We start from the raw sequence: 17,676 nt of genomic DNA, 5'->3' as shown, positions 1-17,676 counted from the left end.
TTGAAGAGGACACAAAAGAATTGGAGAGATATCCTGTGTTCCTGGATTGGAAGAATTAATATTGTTAAAATGTCCATAAAACCAAAGCAAATTACAGATTTAATGTAATACCTATCAAAATACCAATGAAATTCTTCACAGAAATAGAAAAACACAATTCTAAAATTTATATGGAACCACAAAAGATTAAGAATAGACAAAGCAATCCTGAGCAAAATGAAGAAAACTGGAGGAATTACATTACTTGATTTCAAATTATACTACAGAGCAATAGTAACCAAAACAGCATGGTACTGGCATAAAAACAGACATATAGACCAATGGAACAGAATAGAGAACCTAGAAATAAATCCACACATCTACAGTGAACTCATTTTCATTAAAGGGTTTTCATTAAAGGGGTCAAGAGCATACATTAGAAAAAGGACAGTCTCCTCAAAAAAAAGGTGCTGGGAAAACTGGAAATCCACATTCAAAAGAATGAAACTAAACTCTCTCTCTCACCATATATAAAAATCAAACCAAAATGGATTAAACACTTAAATCTAAGACCTCAAACTATGAAACTTCTACAAGAAAACATTGGGGGAACTCTCTGGGACATAGAACTAGGCAGAGATTTCTTGAGTAATACTCCACAAACACAGGCAACCAAAGCAAAAATGGACAAATCAGACCACATTAAGTTAAAAAGTTTCTGCACAGCAAAGAAAATAATCAACAAAGTGAAGAGACAACCCACAGAATGTGAGAAAATATTTGCAAACTACCCATCTGACAAGGGATTAATAAACAGAATATATAATAGCTCAAACAACTCTATAGGAAAAATGTCTAATAATCTGATTTTAAAAGGGGCAAAAGATTTGAATAAACATTTCTCAAAAGAAGACATACAGATGGAAAACAGGTATATGGAAACCTACTCAACATCATTGATCATTAGAGAAATACAAATCCAAACCACAATGAGATAGTGTCTCACCCCAGTTCAAATGTGAGTGAATAACTCACTAAAAGTGAGGCAATAACAAATATTGGTGAGGATGTGGAGTAAAGGGAACTCTCTCACACTGTAGGTAGGAATGTAAGTTAGTATAACCACTATGGAGAACAGTTTGGAGGTTCCTCAAAAAACTAAGAATAGAGCTACCATGTGATCCAGCAGTCCCACTGGTAGGCATATACCCCAAAGAAAAGAAATCAGTATATTGAAGAGATATCTGCACACTCATGTCTATTGCAATACTAGCCACAAAAGCCAAGATTTGCATCAACTTAAGTGTCCATCAACAGATGAATGTATAAAGAAAATGTGGTACATATACACAATAAAGTACTATTTAGCCACAAAGAAGAATGAGATCCTGTCATTTGCAACAACATAGATGGAAATGGAGGTCATTATGCTAAGTGAAATAAACCAGGCACAAAAAGACAAACTTTGGGTTGGGTGAGGTAGCTCACACCTGTAATCCCAGCACTTTGGGAGGCCAAGGCGGCTGGATTACCTGAGGTCAGGAGTTCGAGACCAGCCTGGCCAACATGACAAAACACTGTCTCTACTAAAAATACAAAAATTAGCCGGGTGTGGTGGTACATGCCTGTAATCCCAGCTACTCGGGAGGCTGAGACAGGAGAGTGGCTTGAACCGCCTAAGGGCCTGCGGTGAACCAAGATTGCAGCACTGCACTTCAGCCTAGGCAACAGAGCAAGACTCCATCTAAACAAAAAGAAAAGAAAAGAAAAGAAAAAAGACAAACTTGCCGTGTTCTCACTTATTTGTGGAAGCCAAAAATTAAAACAATTGAACTCATGGAGATAGAGAGGATAATGATGGTTACCAGAGGCTAGAAGGGTAGTGGGGGTTAAGGGGGAGGTGGGGATAGTTAATGGGTACAAAAAATAGAAAGAATAAATAATATCTAGTATTTGATAGCACAACAGGGTGACTATAGTCAATAATAATGTAATTTTAAAATAACTCAGAGTATAATTGGATCATTCATAACACAAAGGATAAACGCTTGAGGGGATAGATACCCCATTTACTCTGATGTGATTATTACATATTGTCTGCCTGTATTAAATTATCTCATGTACTCTATTATGTGCCCACAAAAGTGATAAATTAAGAATTTTTTACGAATAAATGAAACACAGGGAGCTCCAGAACTGAGTAAACACAGGCTCTAGCTTGAGCTGAAACAGAGCATTCAAGCCAGCAATGGGTGGGCCTGGGACCTTTACTTGGCTCGATGTGAGGACAGTGCCCTCCTCTCATGAGGACTCTTTTGTAGACTTGGCTCATATTATTATGCAATGCTTGTCACCTTTCATTAACTTTTCTTGCAAGCCTGCCTATTTCTTTCAACTCTATGTGGCCAGGAGAGGCTTTGTGTCACTATTTCAGATGCAGACACACATCTTAGGGAAAACTGTCTGCGAGCGACGGCTTTCTCAGCCACAAGTCAGAGAGGTGGAGAAATCAATTTGAATTCTGGGCATCCAATCAAATATTTAGAACAGGACACGTCACCCTTTGAAAGTTGCAAAGTAAACAGAAGTTCAGCCTGGGAAGCAAATGTACTTCTGATTACTTAAACTGAAGTTCTAGAGAGGACGGGATAGTCAGTGGTTCCAACAACTTCAATGAGGGAACTTCAGGCAAATGCGGAGAACAAATGCAAAGTAGCATCCACATAGTCCTAGTAGCATCAGAACCCTATTAATATACTCACATCCTGGAAAATGTCTGTTTCAGGCTTTTAGCAATTATTATCTGCAAACTGTGTTGCCGTAAAGTTTGAATGTTTTCCATCAATTAGTAAGAATCCATACCCATGTCCTTTATAAGTGTTTGCTTTTCTTTTGTATCATCAGCTAATAGACATTTAATGAAATACTAAGAAAACGTGCTCTCCCAGTGAAGAGACCACATTTCATATTCCTTCCAAGTCATCTCACCACTATATATTTATATTTCTGGATCTTTGTTAACTATATTTTCATCAGTGTCCCTTAAAACCTTGCTACTCAAAATATGATCCAGGGACCAGCAGCATCAATATCACATGGAAGTTTGTTAGAAAAGCAGACTCCCAGGCCGTTCCCCAGGCCCTACTGAATTAGAATCTGCAATCCCCCAGTGATTCACCCTATAGCATGAGAGTGCTGAGCCAAAAGAGCATCTGTATCTGACAAATCTATAACAAGAAAAGGCAAATACTTTTGCATAGAAAATCCAGGTACAATGGTATATATGTAGGAATACGCAGTGATAATACTAATAAATGCCAGTATGCTTACTGAATGCCAGACCCTGTTATAGGGTCATGACTCTTCACCACAACACAGGACGTAGGTACCATCCTCCTCATTTTTTAGATGATTCACAGAAGCACAGAGAGCTTAAGTAACTTTTACAAAATCACACAGTAAATCAGTGGAAGAGGTATGACTTGAACCCACGCAATTCGACTTCGGGGGGCAGGTTTGTAACCATTATACTCTACCATTACATTCACCATTCCTTAGCAGTGTGCACCTGTATTCAGGAAATTAAACAGTTGATTTGGGATCTGAAAGATAAAGCTAGATTGCTATCAGGCCCATCATTTTAGTTCAGTAACATTTAGAAACAGACAACATAAAAGTTGGAGATCATAAAACTCTAAGAGAATGCCCTTGGGTATTTTCTGAGGACGCTGAAGCTCTGAGACGATGTGTGAAAACCAGTGGTTTTTCCAAAGGAGTGGAAAATTGGAGGCTATGATGTTTCCCATGATGTTTCCTGTCTCTTCTATGCCGCATCCTAATTCTTTCAGGGTTTGCTCTTCCAAAGATACTTCATACACATCAGATATCAAGTGACACCTTGTTCCTTTCTGAACTTGCATTCAAAATGTGAGAACAAAATCCTGTCATTTGCAATAGCATGGATAGAACTGAAGGACATTCTGTCAACTGAAATAAGCCAGGCATACAAAGACAAATAGCACATGTTCTCACTCATATGTGGGAGCTAAAAAAACCAAAATTGAACTCCTGAAGACCGAGAGTGAAATGACGGTTGCCAGAGACTGGAAAGGGTAGTAGGGACAGGGTTATAAAGTGAGGATGGTTAATGGGCAAAAAAATACAGTTAGAATGAGTAAGATCAAGTGTTTGGTAGCACAATAGGGTGACTATAGCTAACAATAATTTATTGTATATTTTAAGATAACTAAAAGAGTAGAGGCTAGGCAAGGTGGCTGACGCCTGTAATCCCAACACTTTGGGAGGCCAAGGTGGGTGGATCACCTGAGGTTAGGGGTTCAAGACCAGCCTGGCCAACATGGTGAAACCCCTTCTCTATTAAAAATACAAAAAATTAGTTGGGTGTGGTGGCGTGAGCCTGTAATCTCAGCTACTCAGGAGGCTGAGGCAGGAGAATCACCTGAACCCAGGAGGCGGAGGCTGTAGTGAGCTGAGATTATGCCATTACACTCCAGCCTGGGCAACAAGAGTGAAACTCCACCTCAAAAAATAAATAAATAAAGTAAAATAAAATAAAAGAGTAGCACTGGAATGTTCCTAATACAAAGAAATGATAAAAGTTTGAGGTGATGAACACCCCAGTTACCCAGATTTGATCACACACTGTATGCCTGTATGAAAATATCACATATACCTCATAAATATATACATCCACTACATACTCATAATAATTAAAAATATACTTTTTTAAAATCTGAGAATATCAATCCTGCTTTATAAGTTATTTTGCATCCTATTTGAAACCTCCTCATTCAAAATGTTATTGGGAGGGTAGGCTGTACTCACAAATCACACCTCAATATCCCTAATATTAAACACTGTAGCAATTTATATTCAAAGTATAATAGGAACTTCCAGGAGTTATAGCCAAAGAGCTCTTCCTGTGATAAAACTCGGTCTGCCAGCTAGCTATAGAGCGCTAATTAAGATAGACTCTTCGTTTGGGCTCCAGAGTCATTTACCTGCTAAAGCTTAGCTCCACTAATACGTATGTAGATGAAAGGAGGGTAGAAGTCCAAGCGCAAATTAATGTGGCTACAGAATTTGTGCCATTTCATCTAAGATGCCGATTTTTAACCAAATGGTGCTTTCTGTCAACACTGAACATCCCACAAGGATTCTCTCAAGCCCAGAATGTTTGCAGAACGCCAGGCGGGGAGTTCCTGGAACAGACTTCAGAAGCCCAAGGAGGCTGAAAACTTCCTGTTTAAAGTACAACTTCTGCTATAAAAGGCACGAACCAACTTTCCTTTGGAAGCCTGCCCCTTCTGGGGAGAGGCAAGATAAAATATGCCATTCCCTGAAAATGCCACCCTCATGACGCCAAGCATTTCTTGATTTAACCAGCAGTGCCCTTTCCATAACCTCTGTTTCACAGGCAAGGAAGGAGCTCCTGATCCAACTAGCAAAGATTGCCGTGTCCCTTGTGAAGCATGTGGTGTCAACATAAGTCACTTAATAATGAAAATGCTAGAGTGGGACCTAGTGACGCCCAAAGATCAAAAGCACAGTCAGGGCTGACCAAGCAGCCCTATCTCAGCCCACTCCTCCCAGAGCGCATGGTTCAGTGGCCCCGACGTGGGCTGGGGGCAGCTAGCAGCCTAGTCCCTCCCTGGAAAACAATGGAGTCAGCAGTCACAGATCAAACACCCTAAGAATTCACCCTAGTTCAGGGGCACTTACCTTGCACTGCCCAGACACACAGATGGCCGTGCCATTCTGGTCACAAGGGGTGCCATCGATGACCTTCTCAGCTTGCCGTACATAGAAGCGGTAGCCCATTGCCTGGCAGTTCAATTCACATTTGCGATTGCCTTTCACTACCAAAATAAAATAAAATAAAGGTGAGGTATAAGCAATATCATCTCTGTGGAATCAACACCTTTTTTCTTCCTATAATTTTTATTGAGATAAAATTCATATAACATAAAATTAAGCATTTTAACCAACTACACAGTTCAATAAGTCTTTGTATATTCATAAGGCTGTATGTCCAACCACAACCATTATATAATTCCAGAACATTTCCATCAGCTCAAAAAGAAGCCCTGTGCCTGTGAGCTGTCATTTCAATTCCTCGCTCCCCCTAGATCTTGGCAACCACCAATCTACTTTCTGTCTCTATTGATTTGCCTATTCTAGACATTTCACAATCACACACTCTTTAAAAGTGCATGAAAGTTATCAGCTCTCCCCATATTCGATGACAGAGGGAAGGGATTGTATCTTGATCTATTTGCATATAGTAGTGATACAATGCTGAGTGAATATTATAAAGGAATTCTTAAAGACTCTCGCCATGCAAATAACAGATTCTACTTTTAGACATCCTCCCATGCTTTGCCATTGTCATAATTAATTATGTTGGTGCAAAAGTAATTGTGAAATTAACCTAAATATATTTCATATATCAGCAATCATAGTGAGCACACAATTTTTATGTTCACAAGTCTCACTCTGTAACCCAGGCTGGAGCACAGTGGCGCGATCTTGGCTCACAGCAACCTCTGCCTCCCGGGTTCAAGTGATTCTCCTGCCTCAGCCTCCTGAGTAGCTAGGATTACAGGTGCCTGCCAACACAGCCAACTGATTTTTTTTTTAAATTTATTTTTTATTTTTTAGTAGAGACAGGGTTTCACCATGTTGGCCAGGCTGGTCTTGAACTCCTGACCTCAAGTGATTCACCCACCTCAGTTTCCAAAAGTGCTGGGATTACAGACATGAGCCACCACACCCAGCCATATTCTGCTTTTTTAACTTAATATCTACATGGTTATATCATCTGTATGCCTTTTTAAATGGCTGCAGCTTCCTGTAATAATTCCTCCATTATGAGATATTTAAGTGGCTTCTCCATCACTCTAGGTTGAAGTTCAAAGTTCTAAGCGATGGATAAAACCTCTTTCAAGAGCGGAACCTCGCCTACCTTTATGGCCTCATTTCCTCCTGTTCTTCCTTAAATTCACATTCCTAAATACACATTCTACACACAACTAAGCACTCCCTCTCTCTAGCCGTTGGTTAACTGTTCCTTCCCTCACTTGGTTGGCCTGCATTTGTACTTTGTTTGCATTTCCAGGTCACCTCCTCAGGAAGTCCTCCACGAATCTGGATCCCACCTGTACTTTTACCCCCTCTCAGGTTGATGTGTCCTCCTCTATTTCAGGGCTAACCATGCTATGTTGCAGTGTGGTTTTGCGATAATACAGGATGTCTCTGTCTTCTTCACTTTTGTATCCCAGGAACCCAGCACAGAGCTTGGCACATAGCAAATGCTAAACAAACCTCTGAGGAATAAAACAAAGGATGGATAAATGAATATCAGCCTTTTCTCCCCCTTGTCTTTCTCTCCCCTCCTCCTGCTAGATATATTTCCCTACCTCAGAGTCTTTCTCTACATTTCTGTCACTTCATACCGAGCCTGGCACACAGACAGTGCTCAGTAAACGCTAAATTAATTACTGCTACAAGGAACATCTCAGAACAATTTAGTTGCTTCCAAAATAAGAATGAAAATAAATATCAGGCAAGATATATTTCTATATCTGAAAGAGACAGACAAGCCAAGTACACACGGATTTAAAAAAAAAAACTGTTTTGGAGACAAGACTAATGCTTTGCTCAGCCATAGCCTGTTCCAGGCTGTCTAAAATCAGATTACCAGATTGGATAATACTGACTTTTTCCTACACAACACGATACAGCATATTTCCCCAGTGTGGCTGCCTGACTGTCATAGCAATAAACTTCCTTCTATTCCAAAGCCAGTGAAAACCTCTAACAGGAAATAACATGGAGCCTCTGGGACCGCATGGTTCCGGATGATTGCATCATCTAGGTACTCTGAGCTCTATCTTAGAAGTCAAGAGACCTGGTTTCTTCCCTTGGCTGCCCAAAAGATGTAAGAGGTTATTTGGGGGGGAAAAAAAACAAAAGAATACCAAAATGGAAGCACCTTTGGGATTTATTTCAAACCAAATCATTTGATAGATTAAAACACAGGCTTAAGAATGGAAGTGACAAGTTGGAGGCAAAACTCATCTCCCACAACTTGCTTTCTCATTTCATCTATCAAGACCCTATTCCCTCTCTCCCCAGCTCCTGACTTTCTCAAGCACTAGAACTACCCAGGTGCCTTGCACTGTAAGTAATAAAAGTGCCTGTGAAAGGCAGCCTCATCTGAGAAAGGGTTTGGGGTCCTCACTTCTCTTGGCTTCCTCCCAACTATCTCTATCCTTTGAGATACTATCTTTTGGGGCCACAATTTTATTCCTCAATATTTGCAAACATACTGCAGAACATTCTGAGGGAAAAAAACAACAACAAAAAAAGCTAAACACAAGACAATTACAGTAGAATCTCCAAATGGCCACAAGAAAAGAGCCCAGAGGAATAGCCTTAACTCTGGGCTCCTCCCACCAGTAGACACTGGGGACACTGCATCCGCCTTCTCACACTTGCAACTAGGAGATAACTGAAACCTGAGGACAAGGGACTTCTTAACAAAACTGCCTAGCATCCTGTTGCCTTAGAAAATACTCACCCTAGTTCTTCTCATAAAATTATGTAATGACTTCTCTAGACCCTGCATAGACTTCCTACCCACTGCCCCCACCTTTGTGTCTGTGTGAGATAGGGTCTCGTTCTGTCACTCAGGCTGGAGTGCAGTGGTGCATTCTTGGCTCACTGCAATCTTGACCTCCCAGGCTCAAGCCCTCCTCCCATTTCAGCCTCTTGAGTAGCTGGGACTACAGGTGTGCGCCACCACACCCAGCTAATTGTTGTATTTTTTGTAGAGATGGGGTTTTGCCATGTTGCCCAGGGTGGTCTTGAACTCCTGGTCTCAAGTGATCCTTCTGCCTTGGTCTCCCAAAGTGCTAGGATTACAGGCATAAGCCTCTGTCCCCAGCCCCCAACTCCTTTAAAATTCCTCATAAAAATACGTTTGGGCTGGGCACAGTGGCTCATGTCTGTAATGCCAATGCTATTGGAGGCTGAAGCAGGAGGACTGCTTGAGCCCAGGAGTTCGAGACCAGCCTGGACAACATAATGAGACCCTGTCTCTACAAAAAAAAAAAAAAAAAAATTAGCTGGGCGTGAGGGTGCACGCCTGTAGTCCCAGCCACTCAGGAGGCTGAGGCGAAAGGATCCTTTGAGCCCAGGAGTTTGAGGCTGCAATGAATTGTGATTCTACCACTGCACTCCAGCCTGCATGACAGAGCAAGATCCCATTTCAAAAACAACAACAACAACCTTTGAAGGGTTTCAAATTAAGGTTTTGCATGGATATTCACCTTATTCTTTTTTTTTTTTTTTTGCCTTTAAGTAAAGTACAATTCTGATGCCAGGAGACTCTTCTCTAAGCAGATTTTGTCAGGTTTTGTTGGTGCAGGGAAAGGGGGAAAACAGAAGGGGTGCCACAAGCTGGAAGCAATGGGATAAGAGGAAGTGGGCACCAACTTCTCTCTGTTTCTCTCCTTCTTTGTTCTCATCTGCTTCCTGAATGTCCTCCCTGCCTCCAAATGAACATTTCACCGTCCACACACTAAAGCAGTGGTTCTTACTGTGGTCCTGGGACCAGCAGCACCAGCATCACCTGTGTACTTGCTAAAAATCCAAATTCTTGGGCCTCACCCCAGACATCCTGGATCAGAAACTCTGGGGATGATGTCTAGGACATGGTCAAGTTTGGGAATCATTGCTCTAAGGAAAACCAAGCAGTGAGCCAACTTGGAAGCAGCTGACTCTTATTTTGAATCAAAGATATTCAGATCCCATGCCTGAAATTAAAAGATAATATAACCCCAAATATAGGCACTCTAATTAAATTTGGGATATTACCAGGTATCTGGAGCCCTGATATTTAAAAGCCCTCTAATCATGAAAAAAAAAAAAATGCTGGTGACTATACAAGAAAATTTAGGTTACTAAGAGTAAAGCAACTAAAAGCTAAAGAGTTTACCCTTGAATACAAGATTTAAATCACTTATTGAATTCCGTTTCCTTGGAAAAGCCATTGATATAGTAGTGAAGATTTTTTTAAAAAGTAATAAACTCAAAAGAAAAAGAAAATAGAAAAGGAGTTAACGGTTACAAAATTTAGGAAACCTGAAAGCAGAAGGACTCATCGTAATGACTAAGCCAACCCAAGAAAGCTGATCCTAAGCAGCAATAAAAGCAGCAAAGCTACGCAGCACTACAGAGTCTCCAAAAGGTAACTTTGGAAATGGGGGAGAAAGCAGACCTAAAACTGGAACAACTATGTCTAAGAGTTGTAAGAAGTAGTTAGAGGTTCTGCTTTCCAGAATGGCTGTCAGTGCCTCTGAAAATCAACTCTTCCATAAAAGCAAAAGGCAAAAGGCAGCTAGAGCAGCTCTACTAATATTTTGGACAAAGTAGACTTTAAGTCAGAGATTGTTACTAGAGATAAGAACATTTTATAATAATAAAAGAGTCAATCCATCAGGAAGACATAACAATCAAGCCCCTAAATACATAAAGTAAAAACTGACAGGCTGGGTACGGTGGCTCATGCATGTAATCCCAACACTTTAGAAGGCCAAGGTGGGCTGATCACCTGAGATCGGGAGTTTGAAACCAGCCTGGCCAACATGGAAAAACCCCATCTTTATCAAAAAATACAAAAATTAGCCAGGCGTGGTGGCATGTGCCTGTAATCACAGCTCCTTGGGAAGCTGAGGCAAGAGAATTGCTTGAACTTGGGAGGCGGAGGTTGCAGTGAGCCGAGATCATGCCACTGCACTCCAGCCATGGGTGACAGAGCAAGACTCCATCTCAAACATGCACACACACACACACACACACCCCCCAAACAAACCTGACAGAATTGAAAGAAGAAAGAGACAATAATACAACAGTAGTTTCAAACTTTGATATCCCACTTTCAATAATAAATAGATCAATGAGACAGAAGATCATTATTGAAATACTTGAATAACACTATAAACTAATTAGTCTTAGATATCTACAGCAGATCAATAAGGAAATAGAATACTTGAACAACACTATGAACCAATTAGACTGAGATATCTATAGAAGATCAATAAAGATAGAGAATACTTGAACAACACTATAAGGCAATTAGACTCAGATAGCTATAGAACACTCCACCCAACAGTAGCAGAATACACATTCTTCTCAAGTGCACATGAAACATTCTCCAGGAGGGAATAAATGTTGGGTTATAAAACAAACTCTAATAAATTTTAAAATATCAAAATAATGAAAAGTGTGTTCTCTGACCACAACTGAATGAAATAAAAATTAGCAGAAAAAAATTGGGTAACTTTTTAATACATGGAAATTAAATAACATACTCCTAAATAAAGAATCAAGAAAAAAAAAAACACAGGAAAATTAGAAAATACTTTGAGGGCCAGGAACAGTGCTCGTGCGTGTAACCTGTAACTTCGGTAGTCAAAGGCAAGAGAATCACTTGAGGCCAGGAGTTTGAGACCAGCATGGGCAAAATAGTGAGACCCTACCTCTTAATTGTATTTCTATTTACTATCAATGAGTATTCTGAAAACGAACTTGCAGAAGAAATTCAATTTAAAATAGCATTAAAAATAATAAAAATATTTAAGAGTAAGTTTAATTGAAGAAGATTTATTTATTGAAAACCTCAAAATACTGTTGAAATAAATTAAGGAAGATCTAAACAAATGGAAAGATATCACATTTTCTGGGATCTAAAGATTTAACATTGTTAAGATGGCAATACTCTCCCATATTGATCTACAGATTAAACACAAACTACCAAATGGCCTTTTATTTTTCTGAAGGTAATCCTCTAAATTCACACAAAAATGCAAGGGACCAAAGAAAAACAGCTGGAGGATTCATATTTCCTGATTTTAAAACTTCCTACAAATCAACAGTAAGTGTGGTATTTTCATAAGGCTAAACACATAGATAATGAATAGAACTTAAGAGTCTAGATATAAACCCTTACATTTATGGTCAATTGATTTTTGACACAGGTGCCAAGACAATTCAATAGGGAAAAAACACTGTTTGCAGCAAATGACAGGAGGATAACTTTGCATATCTACCATGCAAAAGAATTAAGTTGGATCCCTACCTCATACCATATACAAAAGATAACTCAAAATGGATCATCAACCTTAATGTAAAAACTAAAACTATAAAATTCCTAGAAGAAAATGGGTATAAATCCTTGTGATCCTGGATTTGGCAATGGTTTCTCAGATGATATGATATCAAAAGAATAAGTGACAATAAATAAATAAATTGAACTTCATCATAATACTTCATTGAGAAAATGACACAACAATGCATGGAATGGGACAAAATTTTTGCAAATTGTATATCACATAAGAGACTTGTATCCAGAATCTGTAAATAACTCTTATAACTCAGCAATATAAAGACAACCCTATTTTTAAAATGGACAAAGTGTTTGAATAAACATTTCTCCAATGAGGATACACAAATGGCTAATAAGCACATGAAAAGATGCTCAACATCAATAGTCATTTGGGGCATACAAACAAAACCACAATGAGATACAACTTCACACTCACTACGATGGCTAAAATAAAGAAGACAGAGAATGACAAGTGTTGACAAGGATGTGGAGAAATTAGAACCATTACACAATGCTGGTGGGACTCTAAAATCAAATTGCCCTTTTGGAAAATATACGGCAGTTCCTCAAAATGTTAAACATAGAGTTACCACATGACCCAGCAACTCTGCTTTTAGGTTTATACTCAGAAGAAATGAAAACCTACGTTAACACAAAAATGTGTACATAACTATTCATAACAGTTGTCTTTGTTTGGGTTGCTATAACAAAACACCTTAGATTATGTCATTTATAAACAACAGAAAAGGCTGGGCATGGTGGCTCACCACCTGTAATCCCAGCACTTTGGGAGGCCGAGGCGGGCAGATTGCTTGAGATCAGGAGTTCGAGATCAGCCTAGCCAACATGATGAAACCTTGCCTCTAATAAAAATACAAAACTTAGCCAGGCATGGTTGCACACGTCTGTAATCCCAGAAACTCAGGAGGCTGAGGCAGGAGAACTGCTCGAACTCAGGAAGCAGAGGTTGTAGTGAGCCGAGATAGCGCCACTACACTCCAGCCTGGGTGACAAAGCAAGACTCTGTCTCAAAAAAAAAAAAAAAAAAAGAAAGGAAAGAAAGGAAAGGAAGGAAGGAAGGAAGGAAGAAAGAAAGAAAAGAAAGAAAGAAAGAAAGAAAGAAAGAAAGAAAGAAAGAAAGAAAGAAAGAAAGAAAGAAAGAAAGAGAGAGAGAAAGAGAAAGAAAACAACAGAAATGTATCTCTCAGTTCCAGAGGCTGGGAAGTCCAACATCAAAGTGCCAAAAGATTCAGTGTCTGGTGAAGGCTCTGTCTGCTTCACAGATGGCACCTTGTTGCTGTTATCCTCGCATATCAGAAGATGCAAGGGAGCTTACTCAAGTCTCTTTTATGAGGGTACTAATCCCATTGATGAGGTTGGAGCCCTCATGACTTAATTCCAAAAGGTCCCACCTCTTAATGATATCACATTGAGTATTAGGTGTCAGCATACGAATTCTGGGGTGACACTAACATTCAAACTATAGCAGCAGCATTATTCATAACAGCTAAAAAGGGGAAACAACTGAAATGTCTCTTAACTGGTGAATGGACAAACAAAATGTGGTATATCCATACAATGGAATATTATTTGACAACATGAAGGATTAAAGTATGGATACATGCTGTAGCATTGATAAATCTTCAAAACATTATGCTAAGTAAAAGAAACCAATCATATAAGGCCACATATTATATAATTCCATTCACATGAAATGCCCAGAATATGCAAATCCATGGAGAAAGAAAGTAAATTAGGGGTTGCCAGGGCCTGAAGAAAGGGGATAATGTGGAGTGACTGCTAATAGGTATTGGCTTTCTTCTTAGGATAAGGAAAATGTTTGCAATTATGTCGTGATAATAGTTACATAATTGTGAATATACTAAAACAACTAATCTGGTGAATTTTATGATATATGAATTTTATTTCAATAAAGTAATTTTACAAAAAGGAAAAGAAGCAATTGGTTTCCCAGATTCACAGGAAATCATCAAATAAATAACTCAAGACAATTTCTGTTTCCAGATTGCAGGAGTCTATCAAGTGCCCAGGAAAATGGTGTCAGGACTGGGATTTGATCTTTCCCTACTTACAATCAATAAGTTATCCTGTTACTGTTTCATGGATACAAACAGAAGATAGAAGGTTTCTGAGTGAGCGATAAACAAGAGCAAGCAGCGTGAGCATTAGTATGTGTCAGTTTCCCTTGCCCCCAAGCCCCACAAGGGCAATGCATAAGGGCAGGGCCCATGGATACTGCATATACAGTGGCTTTGTATTGCAGCTGAAGAACACCGAAGTTGAGAGATCTATTGCTTTTATTGAAAGCAATAAGCAACCCTACTATTTGTCCTGAAAGGAGACTTATCTCATCCCTCAAGGTTGCTCACTGCAAATACAAGCCTGAGAAATAATCCGATTTTAGGGTGGTCAAGGCCTTGCATTCTTGGTATACTCCAAAGACTTGTAAGAGTACAAGAGACCCATGAAGAAGTGTCTCCCAATAAATAGATAAAAATAAACCCTCATGAAGGTCACATCACTTGAAATTTCAAGACACTGGGACAAAGAAAAGATAATAAAGCATCCTGAATAGAAACAAAATAGTATTGGATTTCTCAACAATAACTTTGATGGCTGAACAATAATTGAGTATGCCTTATAATTTTTGAGGCACAGTCATTTCAAAATTAGCATTCCATATCTAGTCAAATTATTAATCCTTAGGAGAAAATAAAGCATTTCAGAAATGCAATTCTCACTCAATTTACCTGTCATGCACCCTTACAGGAGGATGTAGACTACCACAATAAAGGAGTAAAACAAGAAAGTAGAACGTGTGGGATCCAGGAGACAGAATAAGCCAAAAAAAGAAGCAAAGAGAATGTTCAGGACTAGGAAGAAAGGAGTTCTCAACAAGACAGCTGTACACTAGGAAAAGACTAGAGCAGGTCAGAGAGTTCCAGGAGAGAATTCTTCAAGATGAAATGGGTAGAATACCCAATACATTTTGAGATATTGAGATTTTAAGATGTTGAGACATGAAGCTACTGAAAGATGATGTACACAATTTAGAAGAGCTTGGGTTGAATTAGTATGAAGTACATAGAAAAGAAGGCAAACTAAAAATCAAAAGGTATTTATCAACAAAAGGAAGTCAGATTTCAGGAAACGAAATATAATCCCAGTATATGTAGTAGATGCTTCACTATGGTGCTAAGATAACCTACCCCTACCTGCCAATCCCAGTCAGTCACACCCCCCAGCAGTTAGGAGCTGGCTCATAGGTGTGAATTTCTGGAGCTTGCGCTGTGCCTGAGGAAGCTGCCTCCCCCAAGGTTAAGCTTCTCCCCAGGGACAGCTCCATCTAATGACTAGTCCTCTGGTACAAAGGCCCACCCTGTCTCAATTGCTGGTAACTCTTCAGGGCTCTCCCTGCTCAGAGCTTCCTGTAGGACAAGTTGAGTCCTTGGTGTGACTGCATCACAGCCCAACTTTCCCTCTGTCCAATCCTGCCTCCCATATCCATCACAAGTGTTGTGCCCCAAGGAACACTGGGCACAAATCTCTGCTTTAGGATCAGTGCTCTGGAAATCTGACCTAAGGTAGTATATCACATGGCTCCAGTGTGAAGTGCATGTACATAGTCATCATACTGTAAGCAATGGTTATTAATCTAAGCCAAATTACGACAATTATATTGAGAGGGTGTAGGATGGGGAGTGTGTATGCATGGTGAGGTCTAGGGAGAGGATAATGAAAGAGGACAAGATCTTCATTTTTTATGTTTTTTAAAAATTATTTTACTTTAAGTTCTAGGGTACATGTGCACAACGTGCAGGTTTGTTACATATGTATACATATGCTGTGTTGGTTTGCTGCACCCATTAATTCGTCATTTATATTAGGTATTCCTCCTAATGCTATCCCTCCCCCATCCCCCCACCCCACAACAGGCCCCGGTGTGTGATGTTCCCCACCCTGTATCCATGTGTTCTCATTGTTCAATTCCCACCTATGGTGAGAACATGCGGTGTTTGGTTTTCTGCCCTTGTGACAGTTGCTCAGAATGATGGTTTCCAGCTTCATCCATGTCCCTACAAAGGACATGAACTCATCCTTTTTTATGGCTGCATAATATTCCATGGTGTATATGTGCCACATTTTCTTAATTCAGTCTCTCATTGATGGACATTTGGGTTGGTTCCAAGTCTTTGCTACCGTGAATGGCGCTGCAATAAACATATGTGTGCATGTGCCTTTATAATAGCATGATTTACAATCCTTTGAGTACATACCCAGTAATGGGATCACTGGGTCAAATGGTACTTCTAGTTCTAGATCCTTGAGGAATTGTCACACTGTCTTCCACAATGGTTGAACTAGTTTACACTCCCACCAACAGCGTAAAGGCCTTCCTATTCCTCTACATCCTCTCCAGCACCTGTTGTTTCATGAAGATCTTCATTTTTAACAGAACAAATTTAAAATGTAAAAACCCAGAATTAGCTGGGCGCGGTGGCTCATGCCTGTAATCCCAGCACTTTGGGAGGCCGAGGTGGGCAGATCATGAAGTCAGGAGATGGAGACCATCCTGGCAAACATGGTGAAACTCTGTCTCTACTAAAAATACAAAAAACTAGCCGGGCAAGGTGGCAGGCACCTGTAGTCCCAGCTGCTCGGGAGGCTGAGGCAGGAGAATGGCGTGAACCCGGGAGGTGGAGCTTGCGGTGAGCAGAGATCGTGCCACTGCACTCCAGCCTGGGCGACAGAGCAAGACTCTGTCTCCAAAAAAAAACCCAAAAAACATTAACAATGTAAGCAGTATTTAGAGATAAGGTAAAAATCAGAAGAACAGCTAAAATGGTTGGGGAATAGGAAAGATTAGGGAAGGGGCAAACTTTTAGAACTATTTGACTCTATAAAACATATACACACATAACTTGAAAAATCAATTTTTAAAAAATCTAGAAAATAACTCTAACAATTCAGGTTCTTAGAAACAAAATCCTTCTGTGCAGTTATTATTAATGGGAGGTCCCTCCCATCTCTATGCAAAATCAACAAAAAACTACAAAACTCCTTGCTGTCTTATTTTGCATAAGTGGAAGACACTGGCAAAAGGGAATGCTGTCTTCTAGGGAAGCAAAATGTTGCTAAAGTGTTGAGGTTTTGGATTTTAGGGAGCCTTGCTACTGCACAGGTTTGCATTTGCTCTCAGTCAGCAAGAAGGAGACTTTGGGAAGGAAGGGAGGGGCCAAAAAGTGGAAGGAAACAAGGTTCAAGCTTTTCCCACAATTGCACATTCTCCTGCTCTCATTTAAGTGGGGAGAAAAATTGAGGTACGAAAAGAGGAGATTCCGTGCATAAACACGTGAAGCTGTTCCTGGAGAATAGGTAACATTTGTGCTTAGCTGCAGATCCATTCAAACTTCACAAGGTCACTTCAAGTTGAGCACTGAAGCCCTCACTTCCCACGCTCAAGTTCTTTTCTTTTCTTTTCTTTT

The 17,676-nt window shown here is 39.9% G+C and overlaps 1 protein-coding gene across 1 annotated transcript in view; it reads right to left on the bottom strand.

Annotated features, from left to right (window-relative positions):
• Positions 1-17,676, bottom strand: part of THSD4 (thrombospondin, type I, domain containing 4) — a 723,953-nt gene that overhangs the window by 405,268 nt on the left and 301,009 nt on the right. Inside the window, exon 7 of the mRNA XM_011978583.1 lies at positions 5,722-5,858. Coding sequence (XP_011833973.1) covers positions 5,722-5,858 — 137 coding nt within the window. The remainder of the gene's footprint in view (positions 1-5,721; positions 5,859-17,676) is intronic.

This window comes from Mandrillus leucophaeus, unplaced genomic scaffold (genome assembly GCF_000951045.1).
Source record: "Mandrillus leucophaeus isolate KB7577 unplaced genomic scaffold, Mleu.le_1.0 Scaffold197, whole genome shotgun sequence".
Lineage (NCBI taxonomy): Eukaryota > Metazoa > Chordata > Mammalia > Primates > Cercopithecidae > Mandrillus > Mandrillus leucophaeus.
The sequence above is the reverse complement of the archived record's forward strand: the minus strand, read 5'-3'. Positions and strand labels throughout refer to the sequence as shown.